This window comes from Pholcus phalangioides, unplaced genomic scaffold (genome assembly GCF_987345545.1).
Source record: "Pholcus phalangioides strain wild (caught in Gottingen) unplaced genomic scaffold, Ppha-v1.0 ptg000007l_1, whole genome shotgun sequence".
Lineage (NCBI taxonomy): Eukaryota > Metazoa > Arthropoda > Arachnida > Araneae > Pholcidae > Pholcus > Pholcus phalangioides.
Genome location: NW_028301600.1, coordinates 22,876,402 through 22,896,979, shown reverse-complemented (window position 1 = coordinate 22,896,979; position 20,578 = coordinate 22,876,402). Strand labels below are relative to the sequence as shown.

The window sequence follows — 20,578 nt, the reverse complement described above, 5'->3', positions numbered from 1 at the left end:
TGGATGAAATTTTGCACCCGATTTATCGTGTTGCATCTCTTTCACTCCAACTTTGTGAAAGAGCCTGGAACACTTCTAGTTGGGGCAGTAAACAGAAGCTGCTGCTTATCACAAAATCAGCAATGCCAAAGGCTTTGGAGCATATGTCACTGTTCGAGTCAATGTTAGCAATTCCATCGATTTTTAACTTTAAAGGATTTACCGTTTCAAATGGATGAACTAACAGGATCAAACAGGTTACATATCAATGAATTTTTGGTCAATCTACAAGTATTGAAATTGATGAGGGGAAACATACACTACCATCTCATCACAAATTGTGTCCAAAAAACATACTGAATGCTAATAAGATGAGCCACTTTCTGAATGTTCCATTGCGTACACAGTGGTAGGAAGAAAAATCATGGAGTAAAAATGCCAAAAATGTGATTGCAAAAGTGAAAGGTAATATTATACACCATATCAGTAAATTTATGGTTCGCATGGGTCTTAAATTGCAAAACTTTATTTAACAAAGCTGAAAACTCAAGATTTAGATATCATCCATTGGATTGTAGTATTTTTAGGAGTAGCCATAAAGAGAAAATAATCAAAATTATGATGGTATCAATGACGCTGGCCTGAAAAGCACTAAAATAATTAGTTCCTCGAAGTTGCACATGAGCATGCATGGTGAAAATGTTTACGTGCTTGCAGAATCATGAAATACATCATAAGTGGATATCGCATACTACCACAAGAAACAGCTTCGCAAATGTAAAATAAAAATGAAAGAGAACGCCAACAAGCAGCTATCAAACTGAACACATTATAGAACGACAACTTAAAAAACTTGATTGATTCCAAAATTATGGGAAACCTCTAAGTAAATTCTTTTCCTACTTAATATAGTAGTTATGATTTCAAACTTATATATATTTGCCATTTACAAAATACTTCAGACATAATGACATAAGAGCAGGATGAGCTGATGCAAGAATTTTGAAAACATCTCTCATGTTAGAATGACATCAAGAACATCATCAAGCTTCCAGTGACATTTCATGCGTTCTCTTTGGGGTTGTCATAAATAAATGAGACAAACTGTCAGCAAAAAACAGGATGGTGTCATGTGGGCCAACTATAAATACGATAAAATATACATTGGTGAATAGTGCATGTAACAAATTGTAACCCAACAATGACATATACACTGAAGAGCCAAAAAAACTGGTACACCTGCCTAATATCGTGTAGGGCCCCCGCGAGCCAGCATCCTGCCGCAACACGACGTGGCATGGGCTCGACTAATGCCTGAAGTAGTGCTGGAGATAATTGACACCATGAATCCTGCAGGGCTGTCCATAAATCCGTAGGAGTAAGAAGGGGTGGAGATCTCTTCTGAACAGCAAGTTGCAAGGCATCCCAGATATGTTCAATAATGTTCATGTCTGGTGATTTAGGTGGCCAGCGGAAGTGTCTAAAGTCAGAAGAGTGTTTCTGGAGCCACTTTGTAGCAATTCTGGACGTGTGGAGTGTCGCATTGTCCTGCTAAAATTGTCCAAGTCCGTTGGAATGCACAATGGACATGAATGGGTACAGGTGATCAGACAGGATGCTTACGTACCTGTCACCTGTCAGAGTCATATCTAGACATATCAGGGGTCCCATATCATGCCAACTGCACACGCCCCATACCATCACAGAGCCTCCACCAGCTTGAACAGTCCCCTGTTGACATGTAGGGTCCATGGATTCATGAGGTTGTCTCCATACCCGTACACGTCCATCAGCTCGAAGCAATTGGAACCGAGACTCGTCAGACCAGGCAACGTGTTTTCAGTCCTCAACAGTCCAATGTCGGTGGCCCAGGCGAGGCGTAAAGCTTTGTGTCGTGCAGTCATCAAGGGTACACGAGTGGGCCTTCAGCTCCGAAAGCCCATATCGATGATGTTTCGTTGAAAGGTTCGCACGCTGACACTTGTTGACGGCCCAGCATTGAAATCGACAGCAATTTGCGGAAGGGTTGCACGTCTGTCACGTTTAATGATTCTCGTCAGTCGTCGTTGGTCCCGTTCTTGCATGATCTTTTTCCGGCCACAGCGATGTCATAGATTTAATTTTTTACCGGATTCCCGATATTCACGGTACACTCGTGAAATGGTCGTACGCGAAAATCCAAATTTCATCGCTACCTCGGAGATGCTATATCCTATCTCTTGTGCGCCGACTATAACACCACGCTCAAACTCACTTAAATCTCGATAACCTGCCATTGTAGCAGCAGTAACCGATCTAACAACTATGCCAGACACTTGTTGTGTTATATAGGGTTTGCCGACCGCAGCGCCGTACTCTGATTGGTTCCATATCTCTTTATTTGCATACGCATGCCTGTACCAGTTTTTTTGGCTCTTCAGTTTAACTACAACACAATAATTATTTTTAGCAGTACAACACTCATTTGCATATGCACAGTATAGACTGAATTCAGTGACTATGCCCATAGGCAGACATCAAAATCATTTTTTTAAAAGGCCAGCAAAGTCATAGAAATGACGAAGGTTGATCAGAAATGAGTAATCATGCTTTCCAGTTTCTTCATGAAGATAAATGGATATGAAATATTATTGGTTATACACACTTGATCAATGGTGTAACACAGGGGTGGGGAGTTCGAATCACACTCCCTGTGTAGGTCAATGACAAAAAGGGAGGTTTTAACTCCCCTCCTTGAGCCGAGATTATAGCATTATTTTACAGGAAAAATATAAAAACCCTTTCAGAAGAAAAAATTATGAACCCACCCCCTCCCCTCAGAAAATCCTGTGTACACCTATGCACTTGGTGCATATAAGATTGCTCCAAGTTTCCTACATACATATTTGAAGTTGAAAAAGCTGGTGGTGTCATTAAGGAGTGTTTTTTTCCAAGCACAGTCTGGAACCATTGATGTTATTCCTAAGAAGTTATAGTTGACTGCTACAGAAACCTTTTTAGTTAAGGGCCTGGTTAGAATTTCATAGTTAAATTAATGATTTACAATGCCAAAAAATATATTTATGATACCATACTCTGGGTACAAACTCCCAACTGGCTTACAAAAAAAACACCCCCCCCCCCTCCCAATTTCTACAGCAGATACATGCATAATAAAACTGCCATCTGTAAACTAAAATATGAACCCTGTCATCGTGCCACGGTTAATGAAGAATAATTCAATATCAATAAAAGAATGACTTTTTGTCAAAGTTATAACCACTCTACTCACAAGATTGTCATTCGATAGAAAATAAATGGGGTATGTTTGAATATTAAGTCAGCAGTGTAACCTCAGCTCATAACACACAAAAACTAGCTATGCAATTCCAAGTAATATGGCTTACCTAGGCTATATTTGTGGATTCAATTTTGTGGCAACTACTAGCTACAATTCACAAAAAAAAATGGAATCACCAAGATCATTCAGTAAAACATACCTTTTCCAGATCATCCAATTCACTGCTGAGTTTCTTATTTTCAGATAACATTCGCTCTAATTCACATTGTAGAGCATGTTTACGATCTACAAAAGAGGTATCATCATGAATGTATGTCAGAATTTTTACTTCATAATGTTGTACAAACATCACAAAAATGGTTCCTTTTATTACTCATTTTATCATAATACATTCATTTTTAGAAGTATAAAAAAATAATCTAAACTTGAGAAAGAATAAAAAAAATATGCATAAAGTCATACTTTCAAGCTCTTGAGACCTGTCTGAAGCTTGTGTCCATGAGTTTCTACCTTGCTCTAATTGTGTTTGAAGATTCATCAAGTCATGTTCCTGAGATGTATTCACAGTTTGAAGTGAAGATATCTTTTCTGTCAATTCTTGTATTGTTTGATCCTTGGTATCACTTCCCTGAAGAAATATACATACATATACATAATGGAATAACAGTAACAGTCTGTTATAATGAGAGCTCACAATTGCAAAAAAATGTTGTTCTAATGCAGCGGTTCTCAACCTTTTTTGACTCGCGGAGCCCTTTTAGTAAAAATATTCTATGGCAGCCTATTTTTTAATAATTTATTAAAGTTACTGATTTATTTTTACTATTTAAAAATATTTGTAACTATTTTTTAAATTTCACTGTTTTTTTTTAATTTCCTTGAGCTCTGTGAAGCACTGGTTGAGAACTGCTATTTTAATGGATTTCTTTTTTTTAATACGCAAATCCCAAAAACACATAAATACAAACACTTTATGACCCCAAGGGACTTAACAAGTCCTTCCAGCAGGTCCAAAGGGAGTTATAATCACATATGGTTCAGATAACAGCTTTTACAAAGATTAGGCATGTTACATTGTATTTTTATTTATATATTTATGATTATGGCTATACATTAAAATGTTAGTTTACTCACATTATGAGAGTCATTAAATTACACACACACACATATATATATATATCACAACTATATACACCCATTCATCATTCTACAATTTATTTCTCTTTTTGTACTTAGTGTAAAACTATTTTTATATCTGATTATAAAGTATTCATTAAAATCATTTCATAATCAAAAATTTTAAAGTCAAATACTATGATTTATGTTTTTTCTATTGTTAGTTTGATTTTCAGTATGACATAAGTTTAAAACTTTAGGGGCTATGTAGGACAAGCTCTTTTTATACAGCATTCAATTAGGCTTTTTCTATTGTATCTACCTGTGGTTCTATTTTGATTTTTTGTTAAATATTTTTCATGTCATTGTGAAAATTTTATCATTCTATATAAGTAGTTTTTGCCTTAGACATATAGTCTGGCGCTGTATTTGGGAACTGTCTTATTATTTGAGATCTTATTCTATCATGCATGATATCTAATTTCTGGATATTGTCATAGTATGCTCCACCCAGACACAAATTACACAATTAATGATTGAATAAATCAATGCATAAAATAAATCTTTCAAAAATTTTTCATTTTATAAATGATTATTGCATATTTTGATTTTTTTGATTAAAATATCACAGTGTGAGTTCCATTTAAGGTCATGTATTGTTATATGCAGATAATTATAGTTATTAACTTTTTCTATTTCTTGGCAATAGCAATCACCATTATCTTGGCAGCAACAGCGATTATGCATTTTTAGCTGTATGTTTTCATTATAAGTGAATTTCTAGTTTTTGCTATGTCAGGTAATAAATTGTAGAAAATTTGCACTTTATCTACATTATAATTGTTTTTTAGATAATTTTGTTTAAATATTAGTGAATGAACAGAACTCCAGTCATGAAATTAATTTTTGGGCTTACAGCTGTTGATTCTTTGAAAAAATTTTGCATAGAGTTACATATTCTCAAAACCATTCAGCCAACTAACTGAATATTAAGAATTCTTACTGCTTCATTCCATAGCTTTATGGTAAAATATTTCCACTAATTGGAAGGCTTTTCTTAGCATGGTTGAGTCATTCTGAAATGAGCCAGCTCAAAACTATTTAGCCAAGTGACTGAATAGAGCTGGCGCCAGGGATGAGGTGACATGATGACAGATTTATTATGACTGTGAATTTGACTCACAAATTTTTACACATCAAAATAATTTTGAAGGGAAAGCACGAGTGGATAAATAAGCATAATAAGCAAATAAGATTTTTCATCAAACTATTTTTAGTAAATTTTATGTTGAATTTTAATGTGTTATATTATATATATGTGCTAAATAGCTCAATTAATCCTTTGAAGGGCAGACATTTTTCCAAAACCCATAGGAAAAAAGGTAAACAGGTGCACCCACTAAGGGAACCCCCTTTTATAAAAATGATTTTATATATTTACTCTTATCAGAACATTTTTATTCAAGAAATACTCTTGTGACATCTTAAATCATTGTTACCCCCAAGGGGTTCATGACTGACACTTCGGGAACCAATGTAATAGAGGTAATCTGAAAGAAAATTCTTTTCAGACAGCCGTATCTTAATGGCAGCAAAATATTATTCACCTCAGGTGGCCGAATTTCTAGGACTGGCCCTGTGATTGAAAATTTAGAATTTTTACTGTTTCATTACATGCCTTTATGGTAAAATATTTCCATTAATCGGAAGGCTTTTCTTAACATGATTTGTCCAGCCATTCTGAAACGTCTAGTTAATAAGTTCCAGTCACATGTACCTTGGCAATGAAACATTACCATAGTATAGCAGTCACTGGAAATGACAAATGTTGGTGTCTACCACATACCCTAAGGAAAATTCTGTGACTTTTCCATGACTTTTTCTTGACTATTCCTCGACCTTTGCTAGACCATTATAGCAGTGATACCAATGAAGTAGAGGTATTGAGCAATAAAATTTGGTACTTGGTGTGTGTGTGACCACCATCCCTGCAAAACATTACGCATGCATTTCTAGGCACATGAAGTTGTCAAAATCTTTTTTTGACAAAGAGAGCCGATTTTGAATCAAAAATTTCTAAATACTCTTTGGTACATCACTGTTATGTGCTCAGGAAATTCTGTCTTTTATGTAGCAAATTGGAAAAGAGAAATGGATGCTAGATGAATACACTGCTCAAAACAATTAGGGAAAGTATAGTTTTTGTGATTTTTATTGTGACATTTTAATTGATAAAATATTGACAAAGAACATTGTTAGGTATTCACAGAATTGTGTCACGGGAATTAATCAACAACTAAATTTTAATACATTTAAATGAATTAATTTAAGAAATTTAATCATTTTTGTCACACCACGGTCATTTTCTGCACACGAGGGCTAATTAGACCGGGACCTACTATTTTTTATTGCCGTTCCAAACAGCATCCCTTTTTTATACTCTTTAATAAATTTAAGTAAATAATAAATTTCCCATAATTGTTTTGAACAGTGTATTTACAATAAATGCCCCCCCCCCCCAAATTTTGTGGGTGTGTGATTCCTGCTAAATTCTTGTTTGTTTTTTGCAATTTGGCCACTCAGAAAGAAATTTTTACCAAATTGGGATAAAAATTGATAAAATTTTTGGTGATTTAGCACTTTTTATTTGACAGAATTGATATTTAACACTTTTTATTTAGTGACATTGGCTAATTAATCTTAGCTGACCACCACTGCACGATCACAGGACTGTATTGGGCTTTCACGATAGGTAGCCTGATAGAAATCCATGATTTTCAAGGATAAAATTCAGTGAGGAAAAATCTGAAAATCAATTCATAAACAAATCTGTGATCATCTCTCTCGTGATTTGTTCTAGACTTCAGTGACCTTTTCATCATTTCATGACTTCCAGGACTTTGAGACTTTTCTCATGATTGTAGATATCCTGCATAAGTGAAATGCAAAATATTTCATGGCATGGAGAAATGTATTTTTCATATAAAATCAACTTATATGATAGGAAATTGAAACAGAATCTTTAACCCTTTTACATACAGGCCATTGGCAAACAAATATAGATGACATGCAGTTGAACTAGCAGAGATAAATCTCAAAAATTTATATCATTCATTGATTCATGAGAAATTTTGTTCAATTTTATGGGCATGATTCAAATAAGCAATTAGATCTTGTATTGTGGCACTTAATATTGATATAGATTTCATTAAGAATGGGTATGCAATCAATTTGGTTAGTCAAGTTTCTTGAAAAAAATAATGAGCAAGTAATCTCTACGTTTTTGTAAACTAATGACATTGAAACTGTTTTGTAGATAAGTGGCAGATAAAATATTGTTATAAGGACCACATTTTTTGAAATATAAATACCTTAGAAAATAGTTTTGAATAATTTCAAGGCTCATAATATGGCAAGGGTGAAATGGGTTCCAGATAATTGAAGCATATTCCAGTTTAGATCTTATAAGCATATTAAAAAGGGATATTAAAGTATTACTTTGTTTTTGCGATTCCTTTGTTGTGTGATTGTTTCATGATTCTTCCTCAAGTCTTGTTTTCTCTCAAGAATTGATACAATGGTTGGGTCATCCAAACCAAATCCTCTCCAAATAATCAGTATAATTTGCCACCTTTTTATTGGGCGAAGAAAGTCCTTGGCTCTTACAAAAAGTCATGGCAGTAAGTGTTCCAGTCTTCGTGGCTATCTAAATTTCACTCTTTTCTCAATGAATATTACTTTCAGCCATTTGTCTTACGAAACATACACTTTCCAGTCCCACTCTATTCTCATCTTTTGTGATGTTGTTTTAGACATAGTATACATGCTTTTTCCTTTTCAGTTTGATGTAGTTACAGTCCCTTATACATGTACTGTATCCTTTGACCTATTCAGCCACAGATCATATTTCACATTTTTAACTTTGCACAAAGACAAGTTTTCAGTTGACACCATTCTGTGGACCAGTTTGTCTGTACAAATACATGTTACACATGACCTTCTAGATCTCGGTTTTTCATTGAAAACATTATCTTTGGCAAGAATTTGCTATAAAGTCAATTTGATCTGTCAAGACTATTAGAAATTTGTCAAGCATTCTTATCTTCAATTTGTACTCAAAGATTCTAGAAGAAAGAAATTCTGATTTATTCTGATTATTCAGAAATTCTGAAGATTCTCTTCAGATTCATTCCCTGGTGAACTGCGATGACTTCAGCATTTCGATTTATTAGCAGAATTTAGCCAATACAACAAGTCTTCTTTAAAAATTATATAAAGTGCTTAAACTTATGAGACAGTGATTTCCCACCCAAAATAAAAATATATGTTATTCTAAATAACCATCAGTGTTGTATTTAATAAAATATACTTATTATAATGGATTTCGATTGAACTTCAACTGTATACCTCTGAATATCATTTCAAATTAGTGTTTTTGATTTCATCAGAATTTTGTGCTTAAATTTTTGCAACAGACCATAATATTAATTTCATGAAATAATATTTTGCAAATATTGTAAATAATTACAAATTTTGTAAATATTACTTCATAAAAAGTGAGATCATACACAATAAAATTGAACTTACTAGTCTAAGTTCTGCATTAGCTTTCTTCAATTTCATATTGCTATCTGTAGTTGCTTTGATTTTCTCATTCAGCTCTCGTAACTGCTTCTCAAGATTTGATGCTTTCTCACCAACTTGAAGGTTTGATGCTGAAACTTGAGCTCGAAGGTTTTGCTCATGTTCAATGCGACTACACAACTCTTGCACTTTAGCTTCTGATTTCCTTCTGTTTTCTATCTCATTTTCCAGCTTGCGCTGAGCCTGATAAAAAAGACAATTATATATTAGGGATAGCCAAATTTCTAGACCAGTTGTAGGCCATGATGTCAACTGCATAATCTGCATTGTGAATGTTTTTTATATTTAACACACATCTCATGAAATTAACCCTTCATGTGGCTGAAGAATATAAATGTTTACAAATTACGTGATTAAAAATTATACACATTTTTATTCACTTTTTAATGCTTCTCAAATCAACACTAGTACAACACATTTTTTACATTTCATGCTTTCTATATCTTCTTTATTGTGAATATAATCTAATTATTTTAAATAAAATTAATAATATTTAATTTTAATTAGGTATTTGTTTTCAAAAGTCAGCATCAAAGCAGTTGTCTTTGATTTTCAGATTTCTCATAATGTATAAAGGCTAACCTGCAAAATAAGCATAAACTCGTATCTGGCCTACAGGCCCCCCCCCCCCATATATTTGCAACCATCTCCATAACACTTATAGAAATATTTGGTTTGAACCAGAGTTGTCGACCAGCCCAGGTGGGTGTTATAGAAAAATCCAGGATATTTGAAACATATCGGACATAAGTACGTATGTGTTTACATTCTCTTTTAATTAAGTGTCTGAATATAAATAATATAGCATATATACAAATAAATTCTTTACAGCTGTTTCAGAAGTATTCAGAAAACTGGATTGGGAAAAGAAAGGAATTAAAATAAATGGAGAATTTCTCAACCATTTGCATTTTGCAGATGACATTGTTGTTATCAGCAGTAATCCAGACGAACTAGAAGAAATGATACAAGAATTGGTGAAGGCAAGTATTCAGGTGGGCTTGAAAATCTGCAAAAGACTAAAGTCATGTTCAACCGCTTTGCGTTGAAGAGGACAATCTTGCTCAACAACACAGAGATAGAAGTAGAAAGCTATGTATACCTGGGACAAGAAATTACCATGGACAACGGAATCATTAATGAAATAAACAGAAGGATCAGGATTGGATGGAGCACTTTTGGCAAAAACTAATTCTGAAGAGTGACATGCCATTATACCTGAAAGGAAAAGTTTTAACCAGTGTGTGCTACCAGCACTGACTTATGGAGCTGAAACATGGACACTCACAAGCAAGACAATACAAAGGCTACAGACAACACAAAGGAGCATGGAAAGATGTATGCTAGGCATCACAAGGAGAGAAAACGAATCACTTGGATAAAGAACCACACAAAGGTGTATGATATCGTGAAAAGAATTAAATGTTTGAAATGAAAATGGGCTGGACATATTGCAAGAAGACAGAACAACAGACGGACCACAAGTATTCTAGAATGGTACCCTGTGGTGTTAAACGTCCGAGAAAGCGTCCCCACATAAGATGGAGATCAGGAAAGTGGCAGGATTCAACTGGATGGCTAAAGCATCAGACAGAGCAGAATGGAAAAATTTAGAGGAGTCCTTCATCCAGCAGTGGATTGAAAATGGTTGCTGCTGATAATATAAAAATTATATTTCATTGATAAAATTAAGTATGTTGTTTGGTATATAAAGTGTTTTCATATGGGTAAGAGCAAAAATATAGGTAAGGGTAAGAGCAAAAATGTCGACGTTGTTTACCTTGATTTCTAGAAGGCATTCGATCGGGTCCAACGTGGCAAGCTCTTGAAGCATTTACACGAGATTGGAATTAGGGGAAAATTGCTGAATTGGATAGAATCGTGGTTAAGAGATAGGTCGCAACGAGTTATGGTGAACGGGGAATTCTCTGGTTGGACAGACATCACAAGTGGAGTTCCTCCAGGAAGTGTCCTTGGCCCCATACTTTTTTCACTTTTTATCGATAAACTCGATCAGGGTATCGATGGGATTACTAGCAAATTCGCAGATGATGTGAAGCTAATGGGGGTAGTCGGGAATGAAAGCGATAGGGAGTTGCTCCAGACCAACTTAAACAGGATTGCAGCATGGGCAAATGAATGGAGCATGACGTTTAGCGTTGATAAGTGCATGGTCGCTCATTTTGGTTCGAACAACCCACGGTTCTCTTACGACTTGAATGGTGTCACTATCCCGGATGCAACTAGGGTCACCGATTTGGGAATTCTCATTGACGAGCGACTTAGGTTTTCTGAACATTGTACAGCGGTGGTCAAAAAAGCAAATAGAATGCTTGGTCTCATTTTCAAAAAGGTCTCTTCGCGTTCTCCTAAAGTCATTCTTCCGCTTTTTCGAGGATTAGTTCGTCCTTGACTTGAGTATGCTGTAAGGTTTTGGAGACCATACCTACACAGGGAACATAGAATTTTTGAAGGGGTGCAGAGAAGAGCTACGTGCGTCCTTGTTGGCACACAGGGCTTGAGTTATAAAGAGAGACTTCATTTTTTGAATATGTTTACATTGGATGAACATAGGTGTCGAGGAGATATGATCGAAGTGTTCAAAATTTTCAATGAGATGGATAGGATGGACCATGAACTTTTAGTACACCGCCAATTGACTGCTTTTACAAGGGGACACCAGTATCGATTGGTGAGGGACAATGCAAGGTTATGGTGTCGCAGCGAATTTTTCTCTAATAGGGTTGTTAATAAATGGAATAGCTTACCCCCGGAGGTAGTAAATTGTAACACAATTGACACGTTTAAAAAGAAATACGATAAACATGTTGGGGTAAATCGAGAAGCTATCCACTCTTAGAATAAGACAACCATAGGTATTCTTTGGGCATTGTATAATATTTTTTGTATAATATTCTATGGGCATTGTATAATATTTTTTGTATAATATTCTATGGGCATTGCATAATATTTTATCATGTGTATATATTGTTTATAATTTGTGTTAATTACATTTTTAATTGGGTTGCTGTTTTTTTTTTAAATATATGACACCCATATTTTTATGGGCATCTTTTTATCAGCCACCTCGTTGGGCATTTTGCCTGTTGTGGTGTTGTATTTGTATATGTTTACGTATTTGCCCATAACTGAGTATTTCTATTTGAATTCTCATGTGTATAAAATGGAAAATCAAGCAATTTGAATCAATACTAAGTGATTTGATTAACATGTATATAAGCTTTGCTTTATTATAAACTCATTAATCAAAATTATTAACTTATATGATTAGAATAGCATGCTTGGAACAAAGACAAGTTTAGGGAAGGTTACCCTTGTTAGAGAACAAAAACAATACTTTTATACTTATAATTTTTCTTGATAAAAAATAATAATTTTAATTAAATTAAGAATCAATTAAGAATTTTAATTGCACTTCAACATTTAATTGTAATTACAATAACTTTTATAGCATAATTTTTAGTTTCATTATAAAAAAAAGGATGAAACAGACAGAAATTAAATATTATCTACTCTTAGAATGCTAACTGAAATAGTCGCTCTTGAATATAATACTAAATGGCTATAAATGGCCATTTATTTTACTTTAAATTTATGAAAACTTCACAACAAAAATTAAGTAATTTTTCATAGTAAAATAAATAGTCATAATTTTTTTTTTAAATAAATTAAGTTTTCAATTTATTATTTTTCCCTCTATTTATTGCAATTAACAATAATTTGTTACGCCAAATCTTGAAAATATCACTTTATGAGGATAAATACAGAAGAAATTTTCTTGAAATCTAACTCCCAAATTATTTTTGCATTCAAAAACATTCTTTTTTAAGATAAGATGGTGTCTACACGACACCATCTTATCACTGACACTCCCTTTTTTCCCAAAAACGGACGATAAAACACTGCATGTAAATGGGCCTTAAAAGTGAATGTCTTTTATAGACCTCATTACAGTGCAATGCAACATATTTAGTTTGGTGACTAAACTTGAAAAAGAAAGGAGTCTTTGTATGCATGAGGTCTTGTGTCTCAATGACATTGGCGTATGCAAAGGGGGTTTTGGGGTTCTAACCCCTCAAAGCTAAGATTAGACTGTTATTTGCAAGAAAAAATTAAAAAAAAACCCCTGAGAAGAAAAGAAATTGAACCACCCCCCCCCCCCCGAGAAAATTCTGCGTAACCCTATGCTGAATAAGATCTATGTTAATCTAATACGACAACTGGCTGGCGTGGTGCCTAGACCAGGAGGTATTTAATACAAATTTATTCATCCCAAAATTGTTCAGAGTGAAGAAAATTGAATAGGATCTCTAAATATGAACTTCTATACCAGTGTTCAACATTTTTACACCTGCAAACTGGTAAAAATAGTTGAAAAATTTCACATATCAGCAAAAATTAAGATATAATTCGCAGACCTGCTGATAGGACTAAAGCAAATAGAATTCAATATAGAAACGATATTTCATTTATTTAATCTAAAACTATGCAACAGCTACATGAATTGCAAAAAATATTTTGCAGACCAGTAGTTGAAGAACACAGTTCTCATACAACAAAGTTTTACTGAAATATTTCATTAATTAATTTTTTCCACATTGAAAATTATCTCATCATCATTCATGTTTGATATAAAAAAATTTCAAACAGCAGCTTATTTTCTAATTGAATGACGGTGATTTTGTAATGTACAAACTGAAAAGTATAAAACTTTATTTACTATCTGTACTTATATATAACATAATTAGGAAAAACACTGATTTTAGTACAGATTGAAACCACAAAAAATATAATAATTACTTCTTTTAGTTCATGCCTAAGTTTAACAATACTGGTCTCTAAATCTCTGCTTTCACTTTGAAGAACGAATAACTTTTCTTGTTGATTAGCAAAATTTTCAAGTTGGTTTACAGCATGCCTGAAAAAAAAATTCATATTTATTTATATAGATACAGGATGGGCCTATTACTATTAAACTAAATTTAGAAAGGGTGGCAGAATACACACACAAAAAAAATCTTTTCATACAAAATGAGTGGTTAAAAATGAAATGTGGAGGTGCTATAGAGGGTCAATAGATTGGGTGAGGTGGTGGCATATTTCTCCTTCTACTGATTGCCCAATCGGTCATCTCAATTTCTCTGTGGGTCATCTCAAGAATCTAATTTATGAAATTTCTCTTGAACAGAATGAAGAAGTCATCACCAAAATTTTTGTTGTGCTCGTTATTACTGCTAGTGTTTCTCAGATTGTGTGTGTGTGTCTATCTATCCCTCTGTCACCATTTGAGGCATGTGTAATAGTTGATGATAATTCCTACGAACAATGGCTAATTTGTGATCAAAATTGTTCTTTTCATCTCTTATCACTCTTGTCCTTGCTCTTCACTTTGTTGGCTTCATACTCAAGTACCCTTTGGCATCTTCACATATCACTTTGGTCTCCATGATGAAAAATATTGTTCAGGTGTGTGCTATCCCCCCTTAAACTTTGAACCAATAATTTTGAATCATTATGTATATACCCTATAACAGTGGGTCCCAAACTATGGGTCGTCACTTCCAGGGGGGGGGGCAGCATAAATGAGCTACGAGGGATTGCAAAAGATTTTATAAAAGCATCTTAAAATCATTTTATTTTATTCTTTCGTAATGTAAATATATGTCAAACCTAAAACACATCTTAGTAATAACTGAACTATTAATATTTATTATCCATGTATGGATTCATTAGTCAAAAGTAAAGCACACAACTGATAAATTAGAAACTGCAAGGTGTCTGGAAAAGGAAACTCCACCATTAACAATTTTACAGTGGCAATCTCAAGATATCTTGTCTAACTTGATCTTTATTTCGGTTGCCCCAAAGTATCTCGGGTTTTTAACACACTTTTCTTTCCAATGTGGCAGTTATAATGTGGATCAGGAAAATTTTAAAAACTGCTTTAAAGATTAAAATTGAAAATCTTAATGATAAAAGTATTTAAAAATATAGTATATATAGTATTTATATAAAATATCAGTAACAAATCATATAATAAAGATTTCCCTTTCCTAACACATTAATTGGTTGCACAAAATAATTCTGTACAACAAAATTCTCAAAAGTAAGTTGAATTTACCATGGGAAAAATTAGGATAGACAGGTTTCTCTTCTGAGCAATAAAATAAAAATTTAAACAAAATAAATAAATTTGTGTGTGAGAATGAATTACACAACCCAACATGAATCTGGGGTTTGCAAAATGGCAGATGTTTTTTCAGTAAATCAGGCATGCTAATCACAAAAATGACATTTGTTTTTCCCCCATCACTCACAGATTTTTCACATAATCAATAACATTATTGTGAAATATGATAGAATAAAATACATTGTTATTAGAATTTAAAATAAATTGCTGAGTAAAATTATAATATAATTAAAATTAATTTCTGAGTAAAATTATAATATAATTAAAATTAATTTCTGAGTAAAATTATAATATTAAATATAAAATGCAATGCTATAGGTGGGGCCACTTGGTCAGTGACTCGTTCTTTATTTCACTGCGCTCTATTTTATCCACGCATGTACAGTGATTACACCAGGGGCATAACTAGGATTTTTGCTGCCCGGTGCAAACATTTTGCTGCCCCCACAACTTTAAAATTTGATAATTTTATAACAATGTTCTTTGTTCCCATCCAAAATTGCCGCCTCCTAAATTTTGCCACCCGGGGCAATTGCCCCCCTCTAGTTCCAACCCTGGATAACACATTTATTTTGTTCATTTTTTTACAGCAATATGGCATCAAGAGGTTGTATAAATAACCCAGACTGGTTTTGTTACATTTGTGGCAAATATTTTGTGAAGAAAAGACAGCACAACATATAATGCTTATGCAACTTGGTGACTAGGACGATAAATGGGCCCCACATAAAGTCTGTCACACTCACGTTGAGCATTTATGGAAATGGATTCAAGATAACATAAACTCTTTTCCATTTGCTATTCCAATGGTATGGCAAGAGCTAGCAAGTGATGATGATTGCTAAAGAAATGTTGTCTACCCAGAAATCATTTCAACTATTAGACCGGTACCGCATGGTCCTGATTAAGGGCAGATTCACATCTACAGACATGCACCGTATCGTTTAAGACATAACCATTCTAATACACAGGCCCGTCATTTAGGGGGGGAAGGGGGGCCGTTGCCCCCCACCCTGGTTTTTGAAAATACACTAAAAATGGTGTATACCTACATTATATATACAACATTGAGTAAATATACATACATTGAGTACATGTGTTTTGCCCCCCCCCCCCCGGAAAAAGTTAAAATGACAGCCCCGCTAATACACATAAAAATGTGTCGTGTCTGTACAGCCAGACATACGATAGATATGTATACTTTCATTGCTTTTATGCTAAAGAATCTTTGCATGTCTGTAGATATGAATCCATTCTTACCTGTGCCTCCTACATCCTTTCATTTATTATCTGATTCTGAAGAATTAAGCATTAACGAAACCGAAATCTTATACACAAGCCAAGAAACAAATAAGAAAGCACAAAAACTTACACAAAGTGCATTAAATGATTTAGTACAGGATTTAAATCTTTCAAAAAAAAGTGCTCAGGTTTTAAGATCGTAACTTAAAAATAAAAATTTGCTTGCTACAGGAACAACATTTTCTTGGTACAGAAATTGAGAAAAAGAATTTACCAGGTATTTTCCACAAAGAATCACTTGTATACTGTATAGATATTCCTCGGCTAATATATAGCTCATTCATTTCCCACCAGTGATCATGATCCATCTATTTATTGATTCCAGTAAGAGAAGCTTAAAAGGTATCTTACTACATAATGGTAAAGATCTTGCTTTAATTCCTGCAGCTCATTCAGTAATATTAAAAGAATCATATGAAAACCTTGATTTAAATCCAGGATCAAAGAATGTGATTTGGCCGAACTTATTGGATCCAAAATAAGCCCTTTTACCACTGTTGCACATAAAATTAGGTTTAGTGAAACAATTCATGAAAGCTTTGGACAAAAACTGTGATTGCTTTAGCTATTTATTTGATGTTTTTCCATATTTATTGGAGAGCAAAATCAAAGAAGGTGTGCTCATTGGCCCAGATGTAAGAAATGAAGGACCAAAAATTTGGGGAAAAAATGAAATAGATTGAGAAGAAAGCATGGGTTAGTTTCAAAGACATCACTGAGAAATTTTTAGGAAATAATAAGAATTCTAACTATACAATGATAGTGGAAAAATGCTACAAAACTGTAAAGAACTGGGTTGTAACAAGAGCCTAAAAATACAATTTTTGCACTTCCATCTTGAATATTTTCCTGAAAATCTTGGTGTGTTGGATGAGGAACAAGGTGGGAGATCTCACCAGGACATAAAATGCATGGAAAAACTATATCAAGGACACTGGGATGTCAACATGATGGCAGATTACCGTTGGAGGTCAAAAAGGGATATTGCGCCAATTCCAAATAAATTTGATCATTTTTTTCGCACCATGGTCATATTCTGCACATGAGGGCTAAATAGGCCAGGATCTACAGCTTATTGCCAATTCCGAACGGCAGCCTTTTCTTTATACTCACCGAGAGGTTGGTGCGCTTACCCCTCGATGTGGGACTCCCTGCAGTAGCAGTCTTTTTCTGTGGTCATGTTGCCATTTCTGTCGAACCCATGTCAGGAAAGTTTCTGACAAGGACAAACCGAGTATCAAACTCATGACACTGCTAAACAACCTTTGGTACTTTAGGTGAGTATCTTATTGACCTGGGCTACCATACCCATTCCAAATAAAGGAGACTAGCATTCCTTTGAACGAAAAAAAAAAAATTTATTGTGTACAATATTTAATTTCTTTTTAGATATATATCTGATTTCATTGCTCATTTGTCTTTTTTCAAGTAATTTTCTAAGTAAAAAATCCATGTATTGTAAGTTATATATATGAGTATTTATAAAAATGTCTCAAATTCGAATTTTTTAGTTTAACAATTGTAAAAAAATCCTTATGCGATACAGAAAAATTTATATTATATTTGAAAAATCATCATACTACATTTCATATAAATTACCTAAATTTATGAGAGCCCCAGACAAAAAATTGAATTTTATAGGCCTGCATTATTTAAAGTTATATATATAAATCTCAAGAATTATATTGCAAAAATAATTTAATTATACAGTGAAACCTGTATGAAAAGGAATGTCAAGAGACCCAAATAACTCTGTTTTAGAATGGTTTCCATTTAACAAAGGTGCACATCAAAGAAATAATTATCGACCGTTCTATCTTTTGATTCTCTTCAAGACAGGTTTTGTTTTACTCATACTGCTGACAGTCTTCAATCACATAATGGAATTTATTAGCTCCAGGACTGGATCTTTGCTATCCTGGAGTTTCTGAGATGGCAGGCTGATAATTTTTTTAATGAAACAGTTGAAATTTAACTAAAATCATTTACTTTGATTACAATTATTATAACTGAACTGAACCTTTAATGATTTGCACAATCGTGCCTATCAGTACACCAGTGGATGGCAAGTACAAATATTAGTGATTAAATTATTGGAGATACACACACAAGACAGAAACAAATGCATACGGTTTAAACACAAAAAATATACATGCATAATATAGTCTCGAATCCAGATAAATAGATTGAAAAATAAAATAAATAAATAAAAAGTTACCTGGGCGCATGGGCAGAGATGGGGAGCAAAGGAAAACAGAAAGGGGGAGGGTGTCAAAACTACTGCCCCAAGAAAAATACAATTTTTGATACATCCTCGATAAATCGAAAAAAATGTAGACACATAGATGAAGAGGGGTTGCTAAAAATTAGATAAAAGTTTGATCGGGAGTAGATATGGCAAAGGTATTTAGAGACATTAGTATGTCTTTGAAGGGCAAACAATGTGCATTCCTTAAGCAGGTGAAAAAGATCACTGTAGCTATTTAGTTTATTGCAATACTGACAAGGTTCATCAGGGTTAAATTTGTGCAATATACCTTTCTTAGTATAAAGTATAAAAGGATAAAGGCGAAACCTGGCCATATTCTTACGGACCACCAAGGGGAGATTGAAGAGAAGGTAAGACTGTAGGGACACGAAAAATCAAAATTATTGGCAAAATGAAATAATGTTGAATCAGACAGTCGAGATCTGTCTTCTTGGAAAGAGATATCAGTATAATTATTAGTAAGGGATATTAGAGCTACTGGAGTGAGGTAAGGGGTGGGTGTGCACCAGATATCAGGTCAACCGCAGTTATTCAGAAGGGTCTTGACTGAATTTGCCCAGTTTTCCAAATCTGTGTGCCGGCAGAGTTCAAGAAAGCATATTTTTGATAAGTGAGGCATATTTTGATATAACAGTAAGGTGGTTAGATTTAAAGTATGAGTCAAGAAGATTTTTTTTGCAACTGTATTTTTGAATCACCCAGCATCACAATATCATCTGCGTACAGGAGGATGTTGAGTTCAGTGGAGTTATCAATTGAAATGCCATGGACATAAGGCTGACAAAAAGATTTTTCAATGTCAGCTAAAAAAAGGGAAAAAAGAAGGGGGAAAGCAGGTTCGCCCTGCAAAATTTCCTTGGCTACAGGGAAAGAATTTGTTAACCCATTAGTGCTTCTTACTCTTGCACGGGCATCACTGAAAAGCAGATCGTAAATTTTAATCATTTTATGGCTTACTCCTAGGCAGCGTTGTTTGGTTTAAACCATGCGGTTTTTTTCAAGAAGTCAAATAAAAGTGGCCTAAATATCCTTTTTTTCCTTGCAAAATATCATATTGGTTCATTATTAGCCAAAATTTTTAATTTTTACCACATTTTATATTCTTGGGGTATATTTTGATGGTATATCTTTAAATGGCATAAAATGGTGTAAGTGGTTTTTTTTCAAAAGTCTAATAAAAGTGCCCTGAATATATATATTTTTTTCATATAAAGTATCTTAGGTATTTAAAGTTCTATACAGAAGCCAAAATTTCCCATTCTTACCACATTTCTAACCTTTGGCTACATTCTGATGCTCTATCTTTACCAAATTCATGAATAAGGATTGTATCATACATCTAAATGTAATGGTGTATTATCTCACAGGGTTTCTTTTCCCCTTCACAAAGCAGCAGCAACAGTAGTGACACCATCATGCTAGGGGCAGGTGGTCCGATAATCCAATAAAGACACCAGCTGTCCGTAAAGGACAAAGACTAGTGTACTAGTAGTTACATTACCTCACAAACATTTTCATTTTCTTTCCCATAAGAAGTAGCACATCTCCTACTGTATATCTCTCAGTTTTAATATTTAATAGTTATTTTTTTATACTTTCACTGTTAGGCCCAGTGAATCAGGGGTCTACTGTATAGTAGTAGTAACAGATTTATGAAAAATAATCAGCTATATACAGGGTGATTATAATTAAAGTTTTGATTCAAAAACTATACAATAAGTATTGGTCAGAATGACTTGGAAATTTGCATGGATACTCTTGAAGCAATTGAATTTTC

The 20,578-nt window shown here is 33.9% G+C and overlaps 1 protein-coding gene across 1 annotated transcript in view; it reads right to left on the bottom strand.

Annotated features, from left to right (window-relative positions):
* Positions 1-20,578, bottom strand: part of Rok (Rho associated coiled-coil containing protein kinase) — a 165,018-nt gene that overhangs the window by 58,942 nt on the left and 85,498 nt on the right. The window contains exons 17-20 of the mRNA XM_089233880.1: positions 13,841-13,958; positions 8,963-9,202; positions 3,722-3,887; positions 3,459-3,544 (exon numbers count right to left, since the gene is read on the bottom strand). Of these exons, the coding sequence (XP_089090006.1) occupies positions 3,459-3,544; positions 3,722-3,887; positions 8,963-9,202; positions 13,841-13,958 (610 nt within the window). The remainder of the gene's footprint in view (positions 1-3,458; positions 3,545-3,721; positions 3,888-8,962; positions 9,203-13,840; positions 13,959-20,578) is intronic.